Source organism: Euprymna scolopes, chromosome 15, assembly GCF_053919585.1.
Source record: "Euprymna scolopes isolate OS-2025 chromosome 15, ASM5391958v1, whole genome shotgun sequence".
NCBI classification, from domain to species: Eukaryota; Metazoa; Mollusca; class Cephalopoda; order Sepiida; family Sepiolidae; genus Euprymna; species Euprymna scolopes.
This window is the reverse complement of record NC_136496.1, coordinates 100,194,036-100,209,857: the sequence shown is the minus strand read 5'-3', so window position 1 is coordinate 100,209,857 and position 15,822 is coordinate 100,194,036. Positions and strand designations below refer to the sequence as shown.

Genomic DNA, 15,822 nt, shown 5'->3' with positions numbered 1-15,822 from the left:
TCCTAGGCATTTTTGTTGGCAATAACATTGAGGAATTTAAACTGAACCTTTTATTTAATCCCCCAAGGAATATGGTTCTCCAAGTATTTTAGATAGTATCAGTTTATTTAAATTCATTCAACAGGAATTGAACTCACAATCTATAGGTAGAAATGACTCTTGAAGCTGCCAATATCCAATTGGAGATATGTCCAGTGTACAATCTAAGACCATCGAGAGAGAGAGAGAGAAATATAAAACTTTTTTTTTTTTTTGCTCTTTACAATTTTAAAAATAGTTTGAAAGAAAAAAAATTAAAAATTACAAATATTTGGCATATAATTGGACATATCTTCAATAGGTTCAAGAAGGAATTCTGCTTATAATTTGTGATTTTAATTCCTATTGAACCAATATAACCTATCAAAAACATAAAATGAAAACAATTTATCTATTGGATAAAATAATGGGCTCAGTTTAAAATCCTTAGGTTATCAACTTAAAAAGCATGCAAAGGCCAACAAAAGACTATTAGTTTACATATGAAAATAAGGAAAAATCAGAAACCTATTAATTACTAATACCTATGACCAAAATAGTCAGAAAAATACTATAAATTTTAATTCCATTCAAGTTCCTTAGAAATAACAGCTTAAATCTCTTTCATTCTATTTTGAAGTGAATGATAAATTATTACTTACTGTTCTTTGAAGTTCACGTATGATAAGATTGCGTGATTTTCCTTGTAATACAACCTGACACTGAAAGGGAAATGGATTTTTAAGTCACTATTAGAGAGTATCATTGAAAATAAAACAATGTATTATAAAAGATTGAATATTTAGAATCATTTTTTATTCAATTAAAACTTTCCAATTAACAAAAAGCTACTATGCTTATAACAAACCATAATAATGACTGATCACGTCTATGTAATTAGAACTGGATTGCATCACGCAATCTCCTTCAAAATTTAGTTTATATACATGTAAATATATACGAGTACAAAGATACTTAATTTTGTTTCTTTACAACTTGAAAAAAAATACTTAAAATTTAAGAAAAAAAAAAAAAAAATTTAATGTTCAAAAATTTTAAGTACCTGATTGATAAGTTCCTCGGGCACAACAGACGCAGGAACTAAAGGCCTAGCTCCAACAATAACACCTGATCGACGACCTCTGTTTACAACAGCTCGAGCCATTCTATTATAACCTTGCTGCTGATTGTTATTAGTAGTATTGTTGTTGTTATTGTTATTACTGCTACTGCTGCTACTGCGAGAAGCTGTGTTTGAAGAACCAGTGCCCCAGCGGCTAAATTTGAAAACAAAGTTTGTTTGTTTTTTTTTTTAATAAATATAGACATAAAAACATTTTTTTTTTTTATCTGAATCTGGGATTTTACTACTATTAGAATAATACAGAATGCAGGAGATGGTAGTAGTGATTATGCAATTTCGAATTATAACAAACAAAACTGATGGTGTAATCTACTGATGGTTTGGTATGTTAGCTTGTTTTGAAGAAGCTTTTAATTTACACTTAAAAGTGTTTAGCAGGTTGGAAATAAGAACAAAGCTATAGCAATTTGGTCTTTTCTTGAAAAGAAAAAAGATGTCTTAATCTAAATTTCATTGTCTTTTTTATGACAAGTCGAATATAGATGAGATGTAACAAAGAGTGCATTAACAATTTCAAATAAAAACTAGGATAAAATTAAACTTGCACAAAATGTTCCAAGAAAATTTTGGAATACAAACCCAGAAGTTTGTGAAGTGGAAGATCCTAAAGCATCAGAAACTAAAACTAAAGGGCTTTCCACAACAAAAGTGCTACTGCGCGCCGTTGTTCGTTCAAGTTTTTCACTTTTGTCAGGTTTCCTAAGAACAAAAATGAAAGTGTCATAAGTATGAATTTGCAAAATTTCAAAGTAAAAGCACAATTATAGTCAGAACAGCATTCTTAGTTTTTAAAATAGAAAAAATAAACTTATATTAAAATCTAAAAATATTAACATGAAAAGGAAAATTTTCAACACAAATATAACCTCTCTACTTAAAAAGTAGATTTTTCCCTATGAAAAACATAGCAATACAAACACAGATGCCACATATAAATTCAATATGGTCACACTGCCCGTCAATGCTCAGTCTCAAAAACATTTTCCTATACAAAAATACTTTTCATTTCTATCACATAATTTTACATGCTGAACATTGTTTCATTCGAGTAAAACTATAAAGTTTGAGGATTGTTAATGTTTATTTGTCAGCTTCCTTCAATGATAGAAATATATTCTCAAATAAAACACTAAATAAACAAACACTACACTGATTAGAGTTCTTCTCAGTTGTCTTCATCTGCTTAATAACCACAAAAGTAGATACGTTGTAAATATAGATTTTCATTTTAAGTGAAGTACTTGAAAAGAAAAAAGAAAAAGGTAAAGCAAAATAAAATATGTAGAAAAGTTCTTTTTGTCATTTTGTTGCTTTTCTAATAAAATTCCATCACATTTTAGATTGCCCACAATTTTATAGAACTATCTTAGAATAAAATAATTATGTCAATAATTACAGCTTCTATATAATGGTGGGGAGTATAGCAGAAGATTTCTTTTCTGTTTAATCTCCATACATAATATTTTGATTGCAGAAATTCCCCTCAGGACCAAATTACTGTAGGTTTGCAATAACAGATGCCACATACAAAATTTATTATGTCTAAACTATTATCCATACCTTATGTAACTTTAGAACGCCATTTTATATACATTTATTCGTTATAATAAAATCCTACATTACATCCTAGGAGAAACATCAGTATGATCGCCAATATCTTTAGAGGAAGTAGTTCCTATTTTTTCCTCTAAATCTAAAGTCCTCCCACCACCCTCAGTCAAGACCAGGAAGATATATACACATAACTATATTACCCTAACACTCTTAACTGGATCATACACCCATAGGCATCCAATTACCTTTCCACTTCCGGATTCAAAAAAAACAAATTTCTCCTAACATTCCATCTATTCTCATTTCTTACAAAAAATGAACACGTCAGATCTTTTCAAACATGGCCACTCTCCACACGAAACAATACTTTTATGAATATTAAACCAAATACAAAATTATTAAACACTCAATCATAAAGTTATGTACTTAAACCCTCACATTTCTGCGCAACTAACTCCCCCCCACAAAAAAAAAACAAAAAAAAAACACAAAATCCATATAAACAATTTACGGATATCATGGTTGTTTTTTTTTTGTTTTTTGTTTTTTTTTTTTGGGGGGGGGGGTCACCCACGATTATACTGAGGAAACCAAAAACAGTGTTTTTTTTTTTGCTTTGTTTTATAATGGGCCGTTTCCTTCATACGTTTTTCTTTATTTACATTTTTTTCGATACCTATACACACATTAAAATCGCACATATACCCTCCCTCTCAAAAATATGACTAAACAATCCTGAAACAACATTTTTATTCACGGTTACCATTGTTTACTTTGCGATTCCTGCATTAGCAGCTTAGAGTTCAGCTGACGGCCCAATATTGTATGCATATGTTTTATTATAGACAAATTAGGCACTTTCTTTTTAACATGACTTTCTTTTTGTTGCTTAGTATTTGCGCCTCAGGATCCTGACAGCAACAGCAATTATCAAGGTGAAATATGGAGCAAATATTTTGATAACCCCCACCCCATTCCCCACTCACAGGATGAGGTGTCTATTCCAAGAGCTCTTCTTAATATGGGGATGTTGCAGGTGACAGGAGGTTGGGAGTGTCCATTCCAAAAGTTGTTCTTAACATGAGGTTGAGGAACAACAACAACCATACTTCATTGTTTTTACCCGCTGGGGGGGTTGATTATAGACCAATTTTTTTTTATTAAGAAATCTTTACCTTAGATCCACCTACAAATTCCTTTAAAATTATGATTTTTGTAGATTTTCCACTATGCGGATTCAGAAAATCTCATTTATATTTGACGGATACAAGTAATTTTAAACAAATCTAATCATATCCAACCAACACTGTTACCTGCCAAATTTCTTTGTTGGTTCATAGTGTTTGCACATGGAGATCCTGACAGTGATTATCAAGGTTAAATTTGTGGCAAATATTTGGACAGTCACCCCCTCACTACCAAAATAGGGGGTCTATTTCAAAAGCCATTCTTAACATGCGGAGGTTGGTTGTTGGGCAACAATTTTTCTACAAGAGGAGAGGGGCATGCTTCCATCGGGCAACGCCAGTTAACGTGTCCTGTTAGTCTTAAAATAAAAGATTTCCTATTTTGATTATCTAAATTAATAAGTTAGTACATCAACATCCAGTAATGATAATTATAAGGCAATTAAAACAAATATAAAAAAAATTGTATTTATGTGGAATAAGGACTGTGTTATAATCCAAATTTTCCAGGTAGTTTATATAAAATGGTGAAACACCAAGTCACTGAAATGTTTGTCATTCAAAAAATTAATATTTATGACCAATGAGTGTTTTTTCTTGATTTGATATTTAAAGTTTCGTAAATAACAGAGGTAATTTATTTCCTAAATTTGACAATATTCGTGTGAAATGAAAAAACCCAAAAAACAAACAAAGAAAAAAAACGTTTTCTTTATATTTGCATAGGTTTTAATATTTTTATTTGTTTTCGGGTGCTCTTGTACAACAATTCCATGCATAACTTTTTCATTTTTTTTTAAATTATCTGATAAATAAATACCTACAAAATATTTCTTTCAGCTTTCAAGTTTTTAATAAATAATATCTTTCAGTATTAAAAAAGAGTTATAGAATTTTATCCACAGTCACATGACTCAAATACAATGTGCCAAATAATCAGAATTTACTTTGTTTATGGGGGGGGGGGGTCCTTTACCAAATTTATTATGCTCCATACCATTTTTCTACAGGGCAACAACAATCCATGGGTTCTGCTAGTTTGAAATTTCAAGGTTTCATTTTGTTTAAAGCATATCAACCCATTTTAAAGTTAATGCTAAAGCACAATATTTAATAAATTATTGGAAAGTTTTGCCGATAGCCAATGTGAAATGTCTGGGAAATCAGTAATTATCAATAATGAAAAACCGCTAAAGAACAAAGGTTAATGTTATATATGGATTGGTAGTTTAAATATTTTTAAAGGAATGAGAAGACGCACACCTAATTTGATAGTGTGATCACAGTGGTACATGTGATAGTTGCAGAATTTGAGTTGCTTTTCAATTAATATTTGAAAAGCAAGGCAACCTATGAGCCGATACAATTTCACTAAAAGTAAGTTGTGATATTGAATGATTAAGTGAAAAAAAAAAAAAAAAAAAATTATGGTTCAAGTTTTGTTTTTTCAAAAACAAAACCATCCCATTTAAAAAAAAAAAAAAAAAATTTACTGGTAAATAAAATTAAAGTTTAGTTTCTTATTTATTCGTAGTAGACAGGTTCCTCAATAAAGAATCAAGCTATTGGGTTGTGCAAAAGTGTTCATTTCTATTTAATGTCATCTTTCCGACCTATTGAAGATCATTCCATATTCCTATTCTTCAGATCTTGTATTTTGTGCAACTATCTACGTCAGTGTGTAGCATTTCACACTTTGAAATGAAAGCTCAAACCATAATCTGATATTTGAGACTATTTTTCAACAGGAAAAAAAAAAAAGCTACAGAAACCCACAAAAATATACCGCCTGTAGAGGAAGAATGTTGTTACAAAACAGGTGTGCCAGAAATGTTTTCCTCTATTTTGAAAAATAACTTTTTCAGCGAGATGGCCAAAGATAATCAACAGTGACTAAGTGAAAACTGTAGTTAAACAAGATTGCCATTTGACAACTAAACAAATTGAAGATATTCAAGACTTCCAAGTTGAGCGTGGAAAATGAATTGCATTAATATCCATTAAAAAAAAAACAAACAATTGAACAAACTTTTTGACCAACCCAATATTTGCATTATATTGAAAATTGGAATATAGTATTTAAATTCCTATCCTATATTATTTGTTTGCAAGTTGCATTCGACTGCAAATGGTTTTATTCATTAATAATCTACTTAAAGGACAAGTTTTACTTATACACAAAGGACTATTTCATGGCAGTTTGAAATAAAATTATTTAAAGTGTCTAAATATGCAGTTGATGTATAGTTTCTTTTAATATATATATATATATATATATATATATATATATATATATATATATATATTCATTCAACTTTCACCCTACAACAAGGCGCAGTGAGACTTTGGAGTAGGGGGCTACTATTCAGGACATAAGTTGCAAGGACATTATGAAGGGAGATGAGCAACAAAATGTCTGGTCACATTTCACTTGAACTTCTGCATGCCAGTACAGTTGGGAAAGCCGAATCCCAGAAGGGAGTTCCAAAATCTAGCAATTCTGGGGAAGAAACTATTGGAGTAGAAAGCTTTCTTACACCTAGGGATCTTTACTCTGTAGGGGTGGGATTTAGCAGCTTGTCGGGTTTGACAGAGGTATTTACGTCGAGGGGGTACCAGTGCTTGTAGTTCGTCAGAGCATCCACCATTAAAATACTTGTAAAACAAGCAGAGGGATGCAACATTTCGTCGAGGAGACAGAGGCTGAAGCTTAGATGACAGTTCAGATTCTCTTTTGAACCCTATCGAGGAGGGAGAGACTAGTAGCAAATGCATCAGTCCAAATGTGACAACAATACTCCATACATGGGCGAATAGTGGCCTTATAGAGGTACAGGATACTTTCAGGCTTAAGTAGCTTTCTAGCATGGTAGAGAGCCCACCTTCTTTGCAGGGCCTTAGCAAGGCTCTCAAGGTATCTCTTCCAACTCATGTTCCCTGCGAATGTTGGGCCAAGGAGTCTAAAAGTACTTTTAGGTAATATGTTTTTGGCCATTGCTATTGGTGGAAGAAAAGATTTCTTGTAATTATTAAAGGAAAGATTTTCAAATTTGTACTAATATTAAAACCACTTAGAAAAGCCAGTTCAAAATTGTTATTTACACATTTCAGATTGTTGTACATCTTAATTTTTTTGCATTGTCGCTGTTGTACTTTTCAGATTTCCTCAACTGACTTGTGTCAGAAACAACGTTTATGGAATCCATCCATTAATTTTCTGAAGTTCTTTCATCAGAAATTCAATGCAAAAAGAACATGAAGAAATCTGTCGAAAACATGTAGCAATAGATACTTTTTCAAGATTGGTTATATTTTTAAGGTTATAAGAAGCAGTAACTAAACACTTTGCAAATGAATCCTCAAATAGAAATCTTAAAACAAATATAAAGAAAAGTGAATATACTCAATACTTACGTTTTGTTGTCATTTTTATTTAGGTCCAGTCGTTCATTGAGAACATTGAATGGCACCCGACACACTCTACTATCCTACAAAACAAAAATGGTCAATTTTATTTCAATAAATAAAAATAAAACGAGCATGATTTATTTGTGCTGACTACGAACTCAATATGGTAAAAAATCTATTTCTTGATCTTTTCAACTTTGTTGCCAGTTTCACATGGGCTGCTCCTGTGTTATATTTAAGGAGTCTTATTAGAGTGAGTCTTATTAAGAGGGATGTTGTTGTAAGAGAGATTGTTCGTGTTATAACGAGATTCATATTTATAAAACGTGTTCATACTTAGAAGATTAATAGAAGCTCTTGGAGTGAGGAGACAGTCTTAGTGTTCATATTGTGTATGTAAGATGTGTATGTAAAGACATTTTATAACAGATATATAGACATATAATAACAATTTTCACTTTACCTTTTGGTAGAATTACAACACAAAGACGACGTTTATAAAAACACATGATGGGTTTATTTCTTCTCACGACCGGCCGTGGTTTTCTGAGTCAAGAATTCAAAGCTTCACATTCTAAGTTTCAAAAGTGACCGTCTCGCTTCTAGACGTTCGAATGTCCATGTCTGGACTGTCGTCTTCAGACTCTCTCTGAGTTTCTCCTCAAGTTTCTAACTATATCTAGAACTTCCCATTTTCCATGACGTCATACACATGTTAAAACATATGTCTTCTTTCACGTGTTCTGGACATGTGTGTCCAAAACTTTCCTTTGTTTACAAAAGGAATTTTAACCTATATTCCCAGTAACCTATATTTCCAATATGTTAAAAACATGTTTATTAAATTATCTTGTATTCTTTCAATTGAATTTTCATAATAAAATTGACAATGCACATTCTTTTCTTGAAACTATTTTATCTCTAAGCTAAACAATGGTTTATTTTACATTCCATTTTCTAATTCTCTCTCATAATTTCTAAACCTAATTTACGAGGTTCGAATTTCGTCTATTCTATTTCATTTTAACTAAATCTCTCTATTTTTATACTTACATGAAAAGGGGACAGCCCTTATCATGTAACACCTGTTCCAAGAGTGCGAGAGTATAAGTTTGACAATTTATTTGACTGCTAAGTCCTAATTCTTAGATATAGATAGAATAGTGGTTCTTAGCGCTAAGTTTAATTCTAGTGTCATGTTGCACATGGAAAAGGACCTCACATTTATCTCCAGTAGGCTTTCTAGAGGCTACAACCCCAGAAATGAAAACTTGGCTAATAATGTACTCATGCGAGATTAGATATCTAAAGCACCCACTAAAACTCATCTAAAAATCAAGAAATAATGCCAATATAAACAAAAAGTAATATGTTCAAACCAGATGCCCCCCCCCTCCCCAATACAAACAATTGGTTTTCTTGCGGTTCATGCTCACAAATATCAGAGGGATTACAACTAACCCTTCTCTTGTAAACTCCTCAGACATCCTAGTATTAAGCAAAACTAATCAACACTCCGAAGTCTTATCTAATTGTTTAACATGCCAGGATACTTCCCACTCTGCCGTTGAATTGACAAACATATGTACAAGCTTGAGGTCTATATCTGTAACACACTCCTCTTGGTTAGAAAACAGTGTAGAATCAGATAATCAGACCTACATATGCTTTACATTAACCTTACAACACAGCATTAATTATTTACATTTCATCTACCATTACTGTTCTCTTTCAATCCTGACTCTGCTCAACTGTTTCTAATAATGTGGACAAAGATTTTAATGTCCACCACAGCAATTAGCTTTGTTTCTCTATTGTACATTCCCTTTCAAAAGCAGTTTCTCCCCGGCTCACCTCCCAGATTGTGATGATTAACAAGCTTTACTTCTTGACTAAGCTTCCTGAGACTTGTGACAGATGCTCATAGCCTACTCAAGAATGCTGATCACCTTGTGATAATGATATCATTCTAAATTTTTGACTCCAAACCAAAGTGACATTACTCAAAACAAGATACTACAAATGGAATTGGGAATCTGCCAGAGATCACATCAGAAACACCCAATGAAGTAAAACTCCCTCTAAACAGTGTGCAGATGAGGTTAGCAGATTGGTTCAAAGCAGGCATAGAAGCATATATTCCTACGCAGAAATTCTATAGTAAACCCTCACTCTCCAATGGCTCATTTCGATCTGTGCAGCTCCTATTAGACATAGGCAGCAAGCATTCTATCGATTCAGCTGCCATAAATCAGCTACAAATAGACAAAAATTCATAAGATAAAGAAACCACTGCAGTTACAGCTAAAAGTATATAGAAATAATCAAAACATAACCCGGGTGTGCCTCAAGGGTTGATCCTGATTTTCATAAATGACCTCCTTATACAATTGTGTCAGTGATGGGCGTATTTTGTATTGTTCAAAATTGTAAAGGCATTTCCTAACAATCTATTTGAGAGTTGAAAGTATACAATCAAAACACTTTAAAATTAAGTTTTCAAAAGCTAATTGGACTAGTTTACATTTATTTCAAAATAGCTGAGCTTATTCGATTTTAAAACTCCTTAATCTATTTGTTTGAACTTAATTTATTTTACCATTATTTTTTTTCAGCTTCATGCTGAATTTAAGTGTTTGCTATTGCTAAAAAAAAAAAAAAAAAAAAAAAAAAAAAAAAAATGTTTTAAATTACAGTGTAAACTAAATATTTTCTATTCAACAAACGGCTTGATATTTTAACTATTAAAATTGCAATAAGTCACCAAATTTAAACAATGTTGGTAAATTTCACTTATTTTTCAAGAAAATTGTTTTAAAATTTCAGTGAACAAAATTCTTTTATATAAATTAAAAAAAAAAAATGTGATGTTTATTTACTTTTACATCAACAAGACAAATGATATCAATGTTTAAATAATTCTTGCCCTTCTTGTTTCAAATATTGAATAAAGTCCAATATAAGTAGAATCAGGTTTCTTGCCAATTATATTTTTCTTAAACTTTTAAAAAACTGATAGACTCATTTCTCATCATGACTATCAAAATTAGTATGATATCATGTTCAATCAAACAGGCTTGTTTTTTTTTTTTTTTTTTTTAGATCTAGGTGGTCATGAATCAGAAGTTTGAGAAATTTGAAGGCAGATGTTTCTTCATGCATGGCCAAACATAGGACATTAAACTATTGTTGCACATCAGCTAGTTTTGAATAACAGTTATAATTTGTTCAGCTTTCAAGAGAAATGTCAAAAGATGAAATTGTCTGGGGAGGATAGAACTAAGAAAAATAATAAACATGAAAGAATATTAGCAAAAATAACTAGATAAAGAAGGAAGAGGGAATTTGTTAAATAAATGAGTGGTTAGGAGCCAAACTGGATAGATAAATTAATATGGGCTTGTACATCTGAAAAATTAAGTTTCACCTTACACCCACACCATGATTATGCAAGATGTCAAATAAAATTCCACATGTTAAAATGTCAAAAGAACGGAGTTGATTTTATTCATTTAACTAATAGAAAAAGAGTTCTAAAGTTTAATTAAAGCTCTCCCAGTGTAAATGTACTTGTGACGGCATTCACCGAGAGCGAGTTGAGCCAGCTCCAAGTGAATTTCACCAGATCAAGAGTCGAGGCAGTAGGTTTCAGATCTACCTAACCTATCACTACTAGACAATCATCATGACCAAAGAATCCAGATATAAAGTTCTGAATCAATGAAGACCACACCCAGTATTGAATACCATCCTCCAAAAATACAACTACTTACATGTAATTTGTTTTGAAATTCTTGTAGTTGCAGTGATAGAACACAAATATTCAGGGATTGTAAAAATGTCCAGAATGCCAATAATCGATAATCAGGAAAGAGATTATTGCATGTCATAACAATTTAAGTATAAAATAATTTAAAAAGTTATGCTGTAATACATCGTTCTGCATAATACACTATCTTTATTATAGAGTTGTAGCATTAATAATGTGAAATTTCTTATTTACAATGCCTCTCCACAAGACAAAGTTGGACACCAGGGTTGTTTTTTAATGTGGAAAAAAAAAAAAAAAAAATTTTCTCGGTCATGAAGGATTTCTCCACTGATAGAATAAGAAATTGAAGTGCAGCATCTGAACAGATACTACACTTTAGTTGTAGAGGTTTGTAGCATGCAAACAGAAATCAACATGATTCAGAATCTTTGAATCTTTAATCAATCACTTTCTACCAGATCAAAAATCTGATCAGTTAATAACATTATAATTTAATACAAGTGGTTCCCTTGTTTTCCTGCAATTGCCAGATGTTATTTTTCTGTCCACACAGGTGGCATCTGTCTTGTTAGAACCACCTGAATATCCTGTTTGCCTCACCCTCTAGTGAGATTAGTATGGTAATCTCACTGATGGATATTTAATAAGATTTCAAAATAAATAGGAAAATAAGAAAAAGAAGGAACTAGTAGTAGTGGTCATATGCTTACCTCTAATAAGAGAGCAACATAATTGGGTCCCAAAGCACACTGTACAATAACCAAGTTTCGTAAGGCTGAAAGAGCAGGTGGACTGTTGAAACCATGCCGGCTTATTTTCTCAGCAACTTCTTTAAGTCTGTTAAGAAACAAAAAGTAAATTTAAACAATTAATAATTGATCAGAAAGAATTATTTTTTAATTACTAGAATTAAACATTTGATCAGACATGTTTTGCGTATATTCAAGATATTTTAGATAATTGCGTAAAACCATAATTTTTGTTCAGTTTGATGGATGCTTTTTGCTCCCTGTGGAAATCAAACAAAAGATTTACTAGAATTAGCATTGAGCAATGTAAATTGGTATTAGTCCAGACTTTTGCCGTTACAATTTTTTGTCTAAATGAATATTTAGACATTGGACACACAAAGAGACAAACATCTTAATATAACAAATCTCTAAGTTACGACATCAACTCATACCAGTTAAAAATTCTGTAAAATATGAAACGCAGAAAGAATGAATTTAAACGCATAACATTTAAAGCTGAAAAAAAAAAAAAATTAAAAAAAAAATAGTAAATAATTTTTAGTTACATAAGATACAATAGTATATGAAAACTGCACATCTGTCAATCAAAATATTCGAAAAAAAAAAAAAAAAAAAAAATTGTTTCAAACAAAATATATTTTCTGAAAATACAAACTAAAACACACACAATGCAAAATTCGGTACTTGTGCATCTATGTTACCACGATGGAACCAAAGTTTCAGACACTTTCAAAACATAACGCCAGGATATGCCGAGACATTTAACCAGTGGAAGACGAGAAAATGGAAATATTTCAAGTTTTTTTTTTTTTTTAACAAAGACAAAAAAAAAGGCAATATCTTAATGGATAAAGTTACTAACCCAAGAAAATTATTAAAACCATGCAACCTATGGTAAGTTTTCAGAATGAATATTTTAAATGTTTTTGTTTAGCTTATGATAATACAAATAAAAAATTAAAACCGCAAAGGTTTTGTTTTGTATTCTTTTAACATTTGGCCATTCTATCAAGTTAAAATTCAATTTTTACTATTTTTGAGATGTGTGTATATATATATATATATATATATATTTTTTTTTTAATTACTAAATTATTACGTGCAAGTACAAAATATTTACAAAACAGGCTCCCCCTTCCCTATGTTAAGAATGAGTTTCTAAAATTTTTGAGGAGTATTCATTTGTATATTTTTCTTCAAATGTTATTGGGGGAGGTTGTTTGGTAGTGTCCGTGAAACATCAGCTTCATTGCGCTAACATTCATAAGTACCAAATCTTTTAAAGAAATTGATTGATTTTCTTTAAAACTGGTTGTTTTTTTTCTTTTTCTTGTCTACTTACTAGGTTGAACAGCAGGTTCTTATGAAATTTTTAATTTTGATTAAAATGATGTATTTTTCAAAAAGTAAAGAACAATTTTGCTCTAATCGTTTAAATTACAATTGTTTTAAAACAATGTCTTTTCAGAACGTTGAATACAAGATGAAATTCACAATTTTCTTATTTCAATTCAGGCTAGGCCGAAAAGCTGCTGAAACCCTTACAATATCACTGAAGCATTTCCCCAGGAACCACTACTGAATGCACAGCAAAATGGCGATTTAAGAAATTTGTAACACTCAGCTCAGTAGTTAGACACCGGCAAAGTTCTGCGACACTTCCTAAAGCTAGAGTTGCACCAAAAGAAGGTCATTCTGCCTGTTCGGTGGTCTGCGACTGATTTCATCCATTAGTTTTTTTGAATGCAGGCGAAACTATTAAGGCGGAAAAGTACTGCCAACAAATGGATGAAATGCATCAGAAACTTCAATAACACCCAGCATTAGTCAACAGAAAAAAAAAAATTCTCCTCCAGGACTATACCCAATAGAATGTTGCAAAAACCGATCTTGCAAAAGTTGAATGATTTGGGCTACGAAGCTGACTCATCCTCCATACTCTCCAAACCTCTCACCTACCACTTTTTCAAGCTTCAACAATTTTCTGCATGAGAAATGATACAAAAACCTAAGCAATATCAAAAACATCTCCAGCAACTTCATCATCAGAACGCAAGATTTCTATGTTACTAGCTGTTTTGCATTGGCAAAAGTGTGTTGATTCTGATGGTGCTTATTTCGATTAATAAATTTTAGCCGAGATATGTTCATCTGAATTTAAAAGTTAAAAACCACAAGAAATTTCTTGTCAACCTGATAATTATTACATCTTCACTCGGATATCTGCATAAACATTGGTAGGAGAGTCTACCAGCGAAAATATGTCACTCACCTCTATCCCATCAAGTAAAAACCTATAAGCGAAAATCTGTGTGATACGGAGTTAGGTATAGGCTAATGATCCTTATATTGTCCGAGCAGTGACTGGAAGTGTTAGTGGCAGGTTAATAAGAAGCATGCATATCAACAGCAGAGGCAAGTGAAAGGAGAGCACGGATCGCAAGACAAAATATTTTCTATATATTTTGTTTTTATAAAAATCAACCAAGTAACAAAGAAAAAAAAGAAAAAAAAAAAAAAGAAAAGAAAAAAAAGAAAAAAGAAAAGAAAAAAAAGAAAAATCCTAGGAAATGACACTCAAAGTTCTTGATTATAGGATGCAATGTTAGACAAGATTCTTATGGTGGCAAAAAGAAATAAGAGTCGCCAACGTGGGCTAATGCATAGCAATTCTGAAGTCATTTAAAGTTAAAATTATAATTTCAAAAGAAAACTTACAAATTTTTCAAAGAACTGATAAAATATCGCGATTAAACCAAGAAAGATAACTTCTTCAACTTTTTCTCTGAGTGTACATTCAGATGGATAAGATCCATAAATGTTAAATTCTGAAATATATAACATGGTAACTTCCTTGAAGGTGTTGGATGCATGATGCTTGAATATGATGCCTTCTGTGGATATGTTGAATATGTTTAATTCACTGCCCTTAATGAATAATTTTATGTTGCATTCTGCCCTCGTGAGGAGACACGCACACTGTAACAAATGTCCACCAGTGTTCCGTTCATCTTTCAGAGATGAAATGGTTTCTGATTCTGAATCAACTTTCAATCTCTTTGACAAAATGATTAGTTTCACGTCTTATTGAAACATTTAGAAAAGTTGGTTGCTTTTCTTTCTCTTTTAAGAGTGCTTTTATAGAAAATAAAAATTCCTACTTTTATTTCTATTTGCCTTTTCTGACGGTTGGCAAGTGTGTGCGTGCATATGTGTGTGTGGGGGGGGGTGTTGATACAATCCTTTCCTGTTGAAGGTTGATAGAGATGCTTGAAAAAGTGGTAGTCAGTATGTGACAGGCTTGGAGAGTATGACAGGTTAGGCAGTTTCGCAGCCCAATTCGTTCAACTTCTGTAGGATCGGTTTAGCAACGTGTAGTCAGACATTGTTGTGGAGAATAATTGGGTCTTTTCTGTTGACTAATGCTGGGTGGTGTTGAGTTTCTGATGCATTTCATCCATTTGTTAACAGTACTTCATTGCTGTAATAGTTTCGCATGGATGCAAAAAAAAAAAAAAAAAAAAAAAAAAACTAATGGATGAGACCTGTTGCAGACCACCAAACAGTCAGCAAGCATGACCTTTTGATGCAACTCTAGCTTTGGGAAGTGTCATAGAGCTTCATCGACATTTAACCACTGAACTGAGCATTGCCAGTTCACCGCAAGTCACAACCCAGTGGAGAAACAGGTCATTCTTGTTGTGTAAAAGAAAAGATGACACTCCATAACGGCGTTTCTTTTGGTTGTCGTTCAATTTGTGAGACACCCATTTATCAAGATTTTTTTGTCTTTCTAATCTCTCTCAGAGTGGTTGGAAATCGTATACGTTACACCTAATTCAGAACAGTTGTGCGTGTATTGGCTTAGACTAGGATTCTTAATTGATCCTTGTCAACATACAATAGCTAAACCACTACACTCATCTTCAAGACTCATCACTGCCACAGAATTTTTTAAAACCACCATTGTGATGCACATTCAGTAGA

General features: G+C 32.0%; 1 protein-coding gene across 8 annotated transcripts in view; it reads right to left on the bottom strand.

Annotated features, from left to right (window-relative positions):
- LOC145294035 (E3 ubiquitin-protein ligase UBR5-like) overlaps positions 1-15,822 on the bottom strand; it is a 177,599-nt gene that overhangs the window by 135,720 nt on the left and 26,057 nt on the right. For all 8 annotated transcript variants that reach the window (XM_080141018.1, XM_080141022.1, XM_080141023.1 and 5 more), the window contains exons 2-6: positions 11,794-11,920; positions 7,318-7,391; positions 1,742-1,861; positions 1,082-1,295; positions 681-740 (exon numbers count right to left, since the gene is read on the bottom strand). In XM_080141018.1, the coding sequence (XP_079997144.1) occupies positions 681-740; positions 1,082-1,295; positions 1,742-1,861; positions 7,318-7,391; positions 11,794-11,920 (595 nt within the window). The remainder of the gene's footprint in view (positions 1-680; positions 741-1,081; positions 1,296-1,741; positions 1,862-7,317; positions 7,392-11,793; positions 11,921-15,822) is intronic.